The sequence below is a fragment of the Chelonoidis abingdonii genome, chromosome 3 (genome assembly GCF_003597395.2).
Source record: "Chelonoidis abingdonii isolate Lonesome George chromosome 3, CheloAbing_2.0, whole genome shotgun sequence".
Taxonomy (NCBI): domain Eukaryota; kingdom Metazoa; phylum Chordata; order Testudines; family Testudinidae; genus Chelonoidis; species Chelonoidis abingdonii.
The window spans coordinates 122,720,621-122,735,733 of NC_133771.1; the positions used below are offsets into that span (position 1 = coordinate 122,720,621).

The following is a 15,113-nucleotide window of genomic DNA, read 5'->3' on the forward strand; positions in this document are numbered from 1 at the left end:
TACGGTGCGACAGTCTCTACCAGGTGGACCGGGAACCAGGGAGATCCGGATGCAACTGTTAGGGCTGCGTTGCCATGGACAGGCGGTAATGGGGCTGGCCCACGATGTCCCCATGGCCAGGCACTTAGGCCAGGAGAAGACTCTCGCCCGGATTTTGTCCTGCTTCTTCTGGCCAGGGGTGCACCAAGAGGTGCGGAGCTACTGTGCCTCCTGTCCAGAGTGCCAACTGACTGCCCCCTCACGGATGGCCCCAGCCCCCTTGATCCCAATGCCCATCATGGAGACTCCGTTCGAGCGGGTGGCAATGGACTTAGTGGGGCCCCTCCCGAGAAGCCGGGCCGGGTTCCTCTATATTTTGGTCATTGTGGACTATGCCATCCGCTTCCCCGAAGCCATTCCACTCCAGAGCATCACTGCAAGGGCCATCGCCGATGAGTTGATCAAGGTCTTTGCCCGCGTCGGCCTGCCGCGGGAGATACCTACTGACCAGGGGACCAACTTTACCTCCCGGTTGCTGCGACAGGTCTGTGTGCTCTTTGGGGTCAAGCAACTGCACATCTCAGTGTACCACCCCCAAAGCGACGGCCTCGTGGAGTGGTTCAACCGTACCCTGAAGGACACGATGCACAAATTCTCCTCCGAGGACTTGCACCGGTGGGACCAGTTGATCCCACCCCTGCTCTTGGCTGTCCGCGAAGTGCACCAGGCCTCCACCAAATTCTCCCCCTTCGAATTGTTGTATGGCCGTCGCCCGAGGGCGCTCCTGGACCTCATGCGGGAGACCTGGGAACAGACCCCTTCTCTCACTCAGGGGCTCTTACAATATGTCTTCCAGCTTCAAGATCGTCTCACCCAAGCCGGGGCTCTCGCTCACGCGAACTTGAAGGTGGCCCAGGAAGCCCAAGCCCAGACCTACAACCGAGAGGCTCGGGCTCGCGAGTTCCAACCCTGGGACCGGGTGCTGTTGCTCCTGCCCTCCAGTGAATCCAAGTTACTGGCCTGCTGGCAGGGGCCTATGAAGTGATCTGGAAAGTCGGGCCGGTCACCTATGAGGTTAACCAGCCCGACCTCCGGAAGAAGACCCAGAGGTACCATATTAACCTCCTGAAGCCTTGGCGGGAGCGAGAGGGGCTCCTGATCAACCCCTGCCCCCCTGAACCGGAACTGGGGCCCCGGGCCACACCACCTGACGACCCCACGATGCCCTAGCTCAGGGAGTCACTAATGGAGGAACAGCGGAAGCAAACGGGCTGCCTCTTGCAGGCATTTCGTAGAACCTTCATCGCCCAGCCAGGCTGTACGACCCTTGAACACCAAACCATCCAGACTGAGCCGGGGGTGGTGATCCGAGAGGCGACAAGGCCCCTACCACATCGGATGCGGCAGGTCATAGAGGAGGAAGTTTGGGCGATGCTCGAACTGGGCATCATTGAACAGTCGCAGAGTGAATGGCGTAGCCCGTGGTCCTGGTCCCCAAACCAGATGGTACCCAGCGCTTCTGCATCGACTTTCGCCGCGTCAATTCCATTTCGAAATTTGATGCGTACCCGATGCCACGAGTGGACGAGCTGCTGGACCGCTTGGGCGAGGCCCGCTTCCTCACCACCCTCGATCTCAGCAAGGGGTATTGGCAAATCCCCCTCGACTCCGCCTCCCGAGAAAAGACCGCGTTTGCCACATACTCGGGCCTCTACCACTTCACCCGGATGCCCTTCAGCCTCCATGGGGCCCCGGCAACGTTCCAGCGACTTATGGACTGCCTCCTTCGGCCACACCACACGTACGCAGCTGCGTAACTCTACGATGTGGTTATTTATAGCGAGCACTGGGACAACCACCTAGAGTGGATAGCCGCCGTCCTGCGGTCCCTACGAGACGCGGGATTGACCGCTAATCCGAAGAAGTGCCATGTCAGTTGGCAGGAGACCACCTACCTGGGATACACTATCGGCGGGGGACAGGTGAGGCTGCTCGTAGGAAAGGTCCAAGCCCTAGCTGCCTGCCCACCCCACACCACAAAACGATAGGTACGCTGGTTCCTCAGCCTGGCGGGCTACTATCAGAGGTTCATCCTCAGCTTTGTGTCCATTGCAGCCCCGCTAACAGGCCTCCTCACTAAAGACAACTCTCGACGGGTGGTGTGGACCCCAGCGTGCGACTGTGCCTTCCAGGCCCTCAAATACTGCCTCTGCTCGGAACCTGTCCTATACAGTCCGGACTTCTCCCATGGGTTCGTCCTCCAGACAGACGCCTCAGAGGTAGGGTTAGGAGCGGTTCTGTCCCAGGAGGTGGATGGCGAGGAAAACCCCGTCATCTACCTTAGCCGGAAATTGTTTCCGCGGGAACGGCACTACGCCGTGATCGAGAAGGAGGCCCTGGCAGTGAAGTGGGCTTGTGATGCCCTACGCTATTATCTCTTGGGGGCCCCTCTCCTACTGGTCATGGACCACGCCATGCTTCGTTGGATGAAATATAACAATATGTGGCTCACGCGGTGGTATCTGGCGTTGCAACCATATGCTTTTACCGTCCGCCACCGGGCCGGTAAAGAGCATCTCAACGCCGACTTCTTGTCCCGCCTCGCGGAAGTAGAGGGGCCTGACCCTGATGAACAGGGGTCAGCTTTGGGGGTGTGTGTAGCGAGGAGGCCTCATTCCCCGCCATGCCTAAGAGGGACAAGCCAGAACAAGAGCGGCAGTGGGCGGAGCCATCACCACCAGTCCCCGCCCCCCGGAAGTCAAGGGGCGGGATAGTAAGTATAAAAGCCCAGCCCCGGTGCTCAGTTGGCGGGAGGCTGCAGGAGAGGACAGATGCTGATGCCTGAGCTCCACCTGGCCCAGCCTGCCCCGTGCTTGGTACCTGGAGGAGCGCTGGCCTGACCTGCCCTGTGCTCAGTACCCGGAGGAGTGCAGGCCTGACCTGCCCCGTGCTCAGTACCCAGAGGAGCTGCCTGAGCTTCCCGATGCCTGGCACCTAGAGGAGCTGCCTGAGCTTCCCCATGCCCGGTATACAGAGGAGTGGCCTGGACTTCCCGACGCCCGGTACCCTGAGGAACCCATGGTCTGGGACCCACCGGACGGTGCCGGCAGATGGCAGGTACCCAGTGAGGGGGAGATTGGAAGTGGCCCGGGGGTAGCCGACCCCAGTCAGACTGTAGATATACCTGAACCTGTGTCAGTGTGTTGCGGCCAGGACCCCCACTGACTGCAGCGGATCCGTGCCGCTGCTAGGGCCCCAGGCTGGGACGCAGTGGAGTGGGAGGGCCTGCGTCCCCCCTGCCACCCTTCCAAGGGTGGCAGACTCCCCCTCCCCCCTGGGCTGAGGAGACCTTTTTGTACCCATTACCTTGCTGCTCAGCTCCTGCTTGGAGGCCTGACTCGTAGCTGTGTTTGTTGCCCCGCCCTGAGCCCGGGCTTGGGCTGTACAAGCCGCCACTGTGTTTGCTCAGCCCAGCTAAGAGGCCTGAGCTTGAACTGCTTGGGGACCCACCCTGCTCCAGGGCCCGGCTTATAAACTCACTATTACTGCTCAGCCCTGCCTGAGGGCCTGAGCCTATGGACTCTGGGAAGCCAGACTATTACTGCTCAGCCCTGCCTGAGGGCCTGAGCCTATTGACGCTGGGAAACCAGACTATTACTGCTCAGCCCTGCCTGAGGGCCTGAGCCTATTGATCCTGGGAAGCCAGACTATTGCTGTTAAGCCTTGCAGAGGAAGGCCCGAACTCCCCAGCGACTCGGTGTTGTAGCCTCAACCCTGAAGCCAAGAGACCGGGCCAGTAGTGTGTGGCGAGCCGGTGTGGCTCCCCTCCGCCCTCAGGGAGGGTTGAGCCCTGGTCCCACCCTGCTACAGCCCTCCTTACTCCCATCCTTACTCTCCTTTCATATACAGTCTTCAATCACACCAAAACATACACAGCCCATAATCATTCACCCCATACCCCCTTCTCAGGCCACTCCCCCCTGCCCCAACTGCCCGTCTTAAGTCAGTGGAAGCACGCCTAGTGAGGACGCACACCACCGACAGAAAAAGAGCAGTATGGACATGAACACTGCAGCGATTACTGCAGTGGCTGTAAGTTGACCTGATATAAGTTGACTTAAGTTTATAGTGTAGACATTTCCTCAGTGTCTGCATCCAGGGGGGTGGGGGGCAGGAGAGGAGGGCGGAAGGTATTCCTGAAAGCGAGAAGAGTATAAATAGGAGACAGTGACATCACCACTTCAGTTGCCTCTCCCCCATCTCTACACAAGGAGGCAAGATTGTCTGGAAGAAAAGAAAGAAAAGAAACTCCATTGAGACTGTGGGAGGGGCTAGTCCTAACTAGAAGCCATTCTAGTTAGCATGAACTGCTGTGAATTCTGGGTGAGAGAAATCCTTTTGCTTTTAGAATTATTAGCATGGTAAATTTAAGGAATTACTTATGTTTTTATGTTTTATTTCCTTTTGTAACCAACTCTGATCTTGCCAATACCACTTAAAATCTATTTTAATAAATCTGTTTTATATTTAATCTAAACCAGTGTGTTTTTGGCTGAAGTGTTTGGAGAATCTACTCAGGTTAATGGGGCTGGTGCATGATCAATTTCTTTGTCAATTTCTAGGTCACTGAATGGTATAAGATGGTACACTTCTGGGGTGCAAGGCTGGAACCAGGGATACGTGGGTGTCGCCCTATATGTAATTCAAAAGTGGCTGGGAATGGCACTCTGGGGGTAACTTGCATGATAGAGGCTGGGGTGAGTGGCAGAGTGGCAGCTCACACAGCAAAGGAGGGCATAGTGTACAACAGACTGGATAATTAAGGAGGCACAAATAAATAGACAAATTATGCCCTGGGGTCACAGCGTGACCATATAATCTCTCAAAACAATTTTGGTTAAGGTATTAACAGAGATCAGGGCTTCTTGGCTCTTTTTTGAGAGCAATGACAATAGCCATTTTTCCAGCAACAAAAGAAAACATCCAGAATAAATGGTGAAAAATAATAATATCCTGATGTCATTAATGTAAGAACATATTATAGTCTTTATAATGGAAGTAGGTGCACTGAATAGTGGAAAGAAAGAGGATGCAGGGAGCCTCTTCTCCTACCTAGTGGATCTGTACAATGGACAGCCATAATTTGATTTCATTGAACTAACAATGGGAAGGGAAGGGCTGCTATCTCTGGTCTGACTAGCAAAGATGGGGACCCCTCATCTACTAAAGGTCAGTCTCAAAGTTCAATGCAGATTTTAAATACAGAATTACAGGTACGAAAGATCCTGAGCCAAATTCTGTTCTGTTACTCAGATTTGCAGCAATAGAACAGATAGCAGAATTTGTCATTTTATTCATTTTTACTTAGAATTTAATTGATGTTTTGCTCATAGGAGTTCAAAGTAATAGCATAAGAGAGATCATAAAAGTGCAAGGGATGGAAAAAAAAGTTGCAGTCTCATGAGGTAAAATAAAGTCTTTGTTCAGTCACAACATTATAAAGAGCCTTGCCCTCTATTTATTTTACTAAAATAAAGTGGATTAAGCAGTATGAATATTTCTTAGCTAGATTATACTAATACTTATTTTTTTAATATTGTATTTTTTACACAGATGTTACTGGATTAAGATATCTCATTTCTGGCTCTTATTCAAATTTTTGTGATCCCATTTGCAGCCAGTTTTTTTGAGCATGAAATGTTGTCAAGAGCTGTCTGGAATACTTTTAGTGGAATATTCGATAGTATATTTTTTGTTGATGTAATTTTAATTTTTTTCACTGAATACATCAGAGATCATGATAAGGTACAAGCTAAAATTACTCAAGCGAATTCACCTCTCCATGAAATGTATGGCATTTAAAGTATGGATAAAAAAGGGTTTAATTAAATGCATTTTGTTTTGTATATAGGTATCATATTTGATACTGTTTTCCCAAATCATCTTTTAAAAAAATATTGTAGTGAGTTTAAACAGCATTATAGCACAAATTCCTCATTTCCATAGCTGTACAATTATCAGAGTTGATTTAATTGTATGTTATCTGGATGGTTTTCAGATGTTGAATTATTTCCCATCATTTACTCTGTATACTTCCTACCAAATTCATTCTAACATGGTTATTAAATCTTAGTTCATGTTAAATTAAAGCTGAATATGTTTTGGTCAGTACAGAAGTCTGAAGGAGCCATATCATTATGCACCTTGTAATATCGGCTACTGAGCATACACGTGCAAGCATAGTAGCAAAATTTACAACATATTGCACATGGCTGTTCATGACTGCATATAAAAATATGGGTTACGCTCTGGAAGTTCACACAGTGGAAAGCTCTTTATGCCATACACAAATTGGAAATGGTATTTGAAAATGATTACAGGCCATCTTTTTTAACACCGCAGTATGGTAATATATAAAAGTATAAAGGGCAAATATTCTAGACTCATTTATCTCCTGTAAAAATGTTGGGTTTTGTTTCTATTTTAGATTTAAATCAGCCAATGGTATGGTCTATAAAGTAGCTCTATCGATCAGGACATACAACAAATGAACAACAGATACAGGGGTAGATTTAAGTGGCAAGCTGCAACTTTATTAATATAAAACTGGGGAAAGGCAATATACATCTACCATCTGCTCTTACAACTTGGCATTTCATTGGGTCTAATGCAGGGTTATAGGTCCATATAACAAATAACTCAGGGTAGAACCTCCTTGGCCTACCCTTAGGACTCAGCTCACTTCTGAATCCCCTCTTCCTAGCTATGCATGGAGGCCAGGGGTATAGACTACCAAGGTGGGACCTCTGTCCAGGAAGACTTCAATTTTCTCTTTCTCCAACAGATGCAAAGTCCCCAGAAAATCCTGAGACTCATTTACCTCTGGCAGCTGGCCACAAGTTGTGAAAAGCTAAACAGCCTCTCCATTCCTAATATTAAACTTTCAAGTCCTATTGCTTTCAACCCAACTCTGCTTCCATTAAACTTGTCAGGAAGCTGAAAAACCTCAGGAAAGGCTCAGGAAAGTCCTCAGCTAGTTTGGCCCAAGAGGAAAAATTCCTTCTTGGTCCTTTTGAAAACCATACCTTTTGGCCTACCAAGAAGGCAGGCCTTGCGTGTCATTGATTGTCTGCATATTGTTTGTAGCTCTTCTTAGTGTCTCTGGAGAACTTTTAGGTCATCTTGGGTTTTATGTATCTGTTATATCCAATCCAGGGCTCCTGGGTTATGGGAAGTTGCAGGTAGTTCCAGGTAGAAGTCTGATAGAATCTATAGTTTTTTAAAAAAGGGCTTTGCCTCATAGAAATGTCTTCTCCATTATTGTACATAAACTCTACCTTAGCCAGCAGCAAGGACCAGTCATTCAGGTGGAAGGTTATGTAGCATTGAAGATACTGCTCCAGAATCTGTTTGGTTGTCTCTTCTTGACCATTTGTTTGAGGGTAGTAGGGAGATGAGAGGCAGGACTGAATACTCAAAACCTGAAGAGTTCCTTGCCAGAAGCAAGAGATAAATTGTGCACCACAATCAGAGATGATGGGCTCTGGGAGGCCATGGAGGCAGATGACTTGGTCTATCCAGAGCTGGGCAGTCTTCTGGGAGAAGGGTAGGCCAGTGCAGGGGATGAAGTGTGCCATCTTTGTGAGGTGGTCCACTACTGTCAGAATGCTCATGAACCAATTGTACTCAGGTAATTCTACTACAAAATCTAAGGTGGTGACTGTCCAGGGGAGATGGAATCTCAAGGAGTTGCAGGATTCTGAGGGGTTTATTGTGCAGTACCTTGGAGTGGGCGCATACATTTCAAGAGGCCACATAGGCCTGCACTGTGGCTCACATGTGAGGCCACCAGAATGCATGAAAGATTAGGTGCTGAATTTTGAAGCAGCCAAAATGTCCTTCCAGGGTGGAGTCATTACATATTTGTAGGGTTTTAGTCAGTGTTTCTCAAACTGGGGTCGCCGCTTGTGTAGGGAAAGCCCCAGGCAGGCTGGTTTGTTTACCTGCCCCGTCCGCAGGTCCAGCTGATCGTGGCTCCCACAGTTTGCTGCTCCAGGCCAATGGGAACTGCTGGAAGTGGTGCGGGCTGACGGACTTACTGTCTGCTTGTCAGGAGGGATCCTGTGGGCTGAGACTGAGTGTATGAGGGTGTGTAGATCTTGGTGAGGGTCCGTGTCCAGAAACTTATGAGGCATAAGGATGCAGGAGGTTTTAGGGTTCGTGTCCTTCAGGCTGCATAATATTTGCCCTTTTGGGCAACACATTGGCCTTGTTATTTTTGGTTCCTGAACAATAGGAAAATCAAAGCACAAAGAGAATAAGGCCCACTGAAGATGTTGTTGGTTGAGGGCCTTGGCCCTACACAGATATTCAAGGTTCTTATGATCAGTGTACACCCGATAGGGCACAGGTCCATTTTAGATAGTGGTGGCACTCTCTGAAGGCCGCCTTAATTGCCTGTAAATCTTTGTCCAAAATTTCACACTTTTGCTCCACTGTTATGAACTGGTGATAGACGTTCTCGAACCCCAGGAAATGTTGTAGTTTGCAAACATTCCTTCATGCTTTCCACTTGAGGACTGCCTTTATCTTGCCTGGGTCCATTGCGATACTATCGGGAAATAGGATGAACCTTAGGAATTCTATGGAGGACTAGTCAACAGCACATTTTTCTAGCTCAGCATAAACACAAGGTTGGAATAGCCTCTTCAGGATGGAACAAACATACATAGTGTGTTGTTCAGTATTGTCTTAAAAAATAGTGGTATTTTACCATGTATTATCCAGAATATGCCAGAGTATATCATTAAGAAAATGTTGGAATGTCACGGGTGCATTTGTCAACCAAAGAGCATCAAGAAATATTCCATGTGATCATAATATATTAAAAAGCAGTGTTCCATTTGTCTCCAACTCTAACACATACTAATTTGTGTGCCCCCCAGATGTCTAGCTTTGTGTATACCCAGGTGGTAGTCACATAGTCCATTAGCTTGGGGATTAGTAGTAACAGGTATCGGTTTCTAATGGCAACCTGATTTAGGGCCTGATAGACATCACGTAGTTGGGGGATTCCATCCTTAACAAAGAGACTGGCACCCTAGCAGAAGTGTACTCATGAATAAAGCCCTTGGCTAGGTTCTGCTGAAGGTAGGTATGCAGTGCAGCTAGGTTTTTTTAAAAAAGCTGGTCTATAGAATTTAACCTCACAAATGTTTTCCCCAAGATGCAACACACAAGGAGCCTGTGTGGTTGGCTACCATATTTTCTCAAGTCTTCCTGTGCTGAGCCAAGCTCCACTTTTTACAAACTCATGCAAACAGCTTATTTTAATGTGGCTGTAGTCACACTTGAAGCTCCTAATGGCCTTATTCATTGATTCTTGTTTATGCTAATGGTGCCACAACCACAGCTATATTTACTACCAAGTCATCAGGCTGAAGTTTTATATACTCGGTAGCTTTTTTAGTAAAATATTTATTTCAGTCTTTTGAGGTACTTAAAACACCAGCTAAGAAGCTCTTTGAATATGCTGATCTGCAAGTGTGGAGCCCATATTTACTATGACTAAGTAAAGTACTGATCTAGTCATAATTATTGTTGGTCATGGATCATTGTGACTTGAGACCTTGAATAATTTTGACCCTGAATAAAAATCTCTCCTAGGCTTTAATAAAAAAAAATCATGCATTTATAAAATGAAACTGAATTATTTGTTTGTTAAATGATGGATTTCTTTAAAAACTTCAGAAGCGCTGAAGGCAATGGAAAAAGTAGCCAGTCACATCAATGAGATGCAGAAGATATATGAGGACTATGGTACTGTGTTTGACCAACTGGTTGCAGATCAGAGTGGAACAGAGAAGGAGGTAAGAGAAAGAATGGAACATATATTATTCACACTTCAGATGAAATCTTGTACAATACTGTGTCTACTTAACTTTTATTGAAGTCATGAAGGGGATCTTAATTGAGAGTTCAGGATGTTCAGTTTTGTGTCTCTCCCATCAAATTTCCTTCTCACGGAGCTTGTCTATACGAACAGTGCATGGCAAGTTGGGGTGTAAATATACCTCACAACACCCTACCTCACACACCGTCCACACACTGTGGACCCTGCTGATGTGCACTAAAATTTCTCATTTCAAAGTGCACTGGGGAACTTTTAGTGCATATCAATAGGGACTACACAGATACTTTGTGCACAGCAGGGAAGTGCAAGGTAGATTTACACCCCATGCTGCAAATAAACTGTTCATATAGGTAAGACCTCAGCAGTTGCTGTCATGTTTACACAAACTGCTGCCAAAACCTTCTCTTGGTCTGCCATGAAAGGGAGATGGGAGCAGACAGCCACTGTACCTCACAGCAAGAAAACAATGAAAATCAGTGGCTCTCAACCTTTCCAGACTTCTGTGCCTCTTTCAGGAGCATTATTTATCTTGCGTACCCCCAAGTTTCACCTCACTTAAAACTGCTTGCTTACAAAATCAGACATAAAACCACAAAGTGTCACACTAGTACTGAAAAATTGCTTACTTCTGATTTTTACCATATAACTATAAAATAGATCAATTGAAATATAAATATTGTACTTATATTTCAGTGTACAATATATAAAGCAGGATAAACAATTCATTGTATGAAATTTTAGTTTGTACTGACTTTGCTAATGTTTTTTATGTAGACTGTTGTAAAACTAGGCAAATAGATGAGTTGATGTACCTTCTGGAAGGACTTCTGTGTACCCCCAGGGGTACATGTAACTCTGGTTGAGAACCACTGCTGCAGGTTATCCATGTCTCAAGGTTTGAGGTCAAATTTTATGCATGAGTGTTTAGAATTCAGAAAATGGAATCTTTTTTCATCTAAAGGATCTAGCAGGATTCATTATAATGCCTATTTCTACCATCATTCTGAATTCATCTAGTGCTGATACATACATGGCTGTTTATCAGTGCAAAAAAACATTAGTTGGTATAATGGGCCAGCACATCTGCTAGTATGAACTGCCATAGTTCTGCTGACTTCAGTTGAGCAGCCCCAGTATACACCACCTGTGGAAGTGGCTATTTTTGTCCATTAATATTTGTAATGTATTCTCTGGTGTGAGAGACCCTTAGCATCTATGAAGGGCTTTTTTTGTTACTAATATCTCAAAATTATTTGCTCTGATCTGAACTCTAGACATGAATGTGCATCCAAGTAAAATGTGTATTTATCACCCCTCTAATCGATTATTTTATTACAATATTTAAAAAGAAAACTAGCGAAAGCATAACAGATCTTGTTCTCTAGCGTCTCCCAGAACTGGGCCAACAAGCTCATTAGATTTAGCCATTTGTGGCCAATGATGTATAAGTGGATCAGCCATTTAGCTTGCTCCTTAAAAGTGCGACAGCTACTGATTTCATTGTTTTAAGTTTCATCCTGGTAAATGAGCCAAATTGTTTCTCTTCTGGAAGAGAGAAAGAACTACTCAAAAGAAAGAAAAGCCTAAGAGAACCAGTCATGTCCTAATTCAGTCAGTGAAAGGGTCTTATACATTGATTAGTCTATAGAAATGAAAGGGATGAGAAAGGAATGTCGCACGTGGCAGTATCTCAGTGACAGAACTTCAAGTCAGACATAACGTTCTTCAGCTTAAGTGTTAGTAGCAAAAATAAGCTCTAAGAGGCAAATCATCCAGCTTCCATAAGTTGTGTGCTATTATTTTTATGGGCAGTATTTTTTTAAATATATTGCTGTTTACACAACCATGGCTCAGTGATTACTTACACACAAGCGCACGCACACACACACACACACACCATTAAACACAGGCATACTTTTTATTTATCAGCTTGCACTCATTAACATTTGTGGTTGATGATTTGTTGTTAATCAAGACATTAATTGCACTTATTATTTTTATAATGTAATACAGGTCACAGAACTTTCAATGGGAGAACTTCTGATGCACTCTGCTGTTTCCTGGTTGAATCCTTTCCCATCATTGGGCAAAGCAAGAAAAGATCTTGAACTTACAGTGTTTGGTTAGTGTCCTATTAAGAGAAAACCCTAAAGATATCGAGTACATCTTCTAGCTAGTAAAATATAACTGCCATTGTACTAATGAAGACTAATTATAAAATGTAAGCTTGCTATAGCCATGTAATGGTTGGGGTGGTCCTGGATATGGAGGACAGACAGAACATTTCCTGGAAATGTTATTGAGATGTAGATGATAGAGATCTAGATACCGGAAATGAGATTAGTAGCACACACGCTAACTTCTCTGTGATGGCTTTTTCTTCTGCCTGCCCTACTATCACCAAAGACCTTGGCTCATCTCTGGAAACATTGCCATTATATGGCATACACCTATGTGGGTAGCTGAAGATCATGAGTAACTTTGAGGGTTTGAGTTAGTAATCAGCTAAATGAATGAATAACAGAGGCTTTGAACTTCAACTAGTTCAAACACAGCCGACTTATGTAGGAATTGAGGGTGGGCTAAAAACAGTTGTGGGTAGCCTTTAGGGTAAGTGGGCATTTCTGTTTGAAATTGAAGCGCATGCATCAGGAGGCACCACCTCTTTGCCCACAGATAAATCCAACTGTGTTAATCAGTGATTCATTTATACTGAACATGTTGGGCCAGGCACTGGGAATTCCCAAACCCTATCTCTAAAGGGAAATATCTGAGTGGTACAAGGAGAGGCAGGATGGTCCAGTGGTTAGAATAATGGCCTGCAACTTAGGAAACCTGGCTTCAATTCCCCACCTCCACCACAGCCATTTCCTAGTGATGATAGGCAATTCACTGAGTGCCCGGTTCTCCATCTGCAAAATGGCGATAATGGCAGTTCCTTACCTCAGTGGGGCATTGTGTGTGAGGCACTCAGATATGATGGTAATACCTTAGAGAGCTAATCAGGAATTTGGAGAGCTCTGAAGGCTGTCATGCTCCAAAGGAAATGCTGAACTGCATCAAAGAACAGATTTGACATCATCTCTAATGGGCCTCTTTTTTTCTGCAACACTTTCCTTCCCCTCAAGGGAAGTTTCTGGCATGTTGCTTCTTCACAATCACGTTTCCAATTTGTACATCTACGTTTATTAAAAGCCAATTTCTGTAATCTTGATACAGGGAGACAGGCTTTTGAACAGTATTGCCCATCCCTAATTCTTTTAAGAAAGTAGTTTTTGTGACAGAGGCAGACTTGTATCACACAGTTTAAGCAGTTGCTATGGGAATTTTTTGTGTGTGTGTAGGGTCAACGAGTACCCCATATATTGTGGATAACTAGAAAGAACTGTAAATAGTCAGTACAGCCATCATGTCTGTTTTGTTGAATACTAGACCTGCAATCAGAGGCCTCTTGTTTTCCTTTTCAGTTTTTAAGCGGGCCGTCATACTGGTATATAAGGAGAACTGCAAACTGAAAAAGAAACTGGTAAGTCTGGCAATAATTTCAATTCAAGCTATAGATGTGTATGCATAGAGTTTAAGGCCAGAAGGGACCACCAGATCATCTATGGTCGCTACTAAGATTCAAAATTGAATATGCCAACACTGAAAGAAAAGTGAATGGTACAAGCTGCTGTTTTAATGCAGCCATTTCACAGTGGGCTGCGCTTGCTCTCACAGGCTAAACTGGTTGCAGTGTTCAATATTTGACTGAAACTGGCGGACTGTCTAGTTGTTGCAACAGGTTGTGTTACTGATTCAATAAGCAGCACATTTCTATGCGAACTAATGCCCCAGCCAGTTGTTGGGAGGTGATTTCTGTCAGATGAGATATAATATGTAATTATTTGAGAGTCATTAAAGAACCCAGGGGACTTTTCATTAACCTGGGTATTCTGGTATAATTCAAACTCCGTTATTTGCCAATTACATCACTTCCCCCTAAAGTATCAATTGAATATGCATTCTTTATGTCCTGTCCTAAACTGGTGAGTCATGTAGCTAAAGCAATCCCTGTGTGTAGTACATAGTTCACTCTGGAATGAAAGGTATTATGAAAAGATACTTATTTAATTGGGATAGTTAAATTTCAGTTTACAGCTAAGTATCGTATTTTATATTCCCCAATTACTTGAAATACACCCAACTCTCTGTTCTCTAGGAGATCACAAGGAAACAAGTCAAGGGAGTGTCTTGAAATAACTTGCAGAGACTGATATACAACGAGCAGTTAAATCTAGAAAGAAATAAGCTGTGTCTTAATTTGCCTAGGATGGCTTTTTCCTGTGAATAAGCTAATTACATACTCCTGAGGGCATTCTGTGCCAAAAAAACAAAAATTCTGGGCACATTTTAAAATTCTGCAAAATTCTGAAGATTGTATTTGTCAAATAAATGTGGAGGCTCCCGCATGGCACTGGAGAGCATGTGGCACTGGCTGCACAGAGGTGGGAGATCACCCTGCAGCTCTCCCTCCCCCGCCTCGAGAACATGGACTCATCAGTAAGGCTGCACCCAACCCTGCCCTAGCACAAGGACCAGGCCTGCCCCAGAAACACCCCAGAGTTCTGCCCCTCCGTGTCAGGTGCACCAGGAGTGGGCAGGCAGGCTCAGCAAGGCAGGATCCAGGTGTGGAGAGGCTTAGTGTGTGTGGGGGGGGAATCGAGGTATGGGTGAGAAGGTTCTGTGTGGGGCTTTCGGGGTGCAGGTGGCTCAATGGGGGATCTGGATGCACAGGGGCTTGTTGGGGGGGTCTGGGTGTAATGGTAATGGGACTCTGCAGGAGGGTCCAGGTGAAGGTGGTTGGGGCTCAGCAGCGGGGGTCTAAGTGTAGGGGGGATAGAGCTCATAGGGTGTCAGGGGCTCAATGAGAGGAGCCAGATGGTGGGAGATTGAGGCTTAGTGGGGTTGGCATCCAGGTGTGGCTGGCTGGGGCTCGATAGGGTGGGGATCCAAGTGGCTCGTCAGGGTGGTCCAGGTTCAGGGGCAATGGGGTTTGGGGGTGAGGGGTTCTGGGTGTGGGGTGGGTGAGGCTCAGCGGGAGGGTCTGGATGCACAGAGGTTGGATGGATGCAGGAGCAGCTCCCTGTACAGAGATCCCTCCCCCCTGCAGCTGAAGAGTAATGGGTGCAGGAAGCGCTGGGGGAAGCGGGGAGTTTGCAGAGCTTCCTACAGCTGGGGG

General features: G+C 46.2%; 1 protein-coding gene across 1 annotated transcript; it reads left to right on the top strand.

The window, feature by feature from the left end:
- The first annotated feature begins 9,732 nt into the window (after positions 1–9,732).
- On the top strand, positions 9,733–14,882 carry LOC142046488 (rho guanine nucleotide exchange factor TIAM2-like). Its single transcript, XM_075063442.1, has 3 exons — positions 9,733–9,848; positions 11,906–12,014; positions 13,360–14,882. The coding sequence occupies exons 1-3, from the start codon at positions 9,744–9,746 to the stop codon at positions 13,464–13,466; spliced, it is 321 nt and encodes a 106-aa protein (XP_074919543.1). The 5' UTR covers positions 9,733–9,743; the 3' UTR covers positions 13,467–14,882.
- Positions 14,883–15,113: the final 231 nt, after the last annotated feature.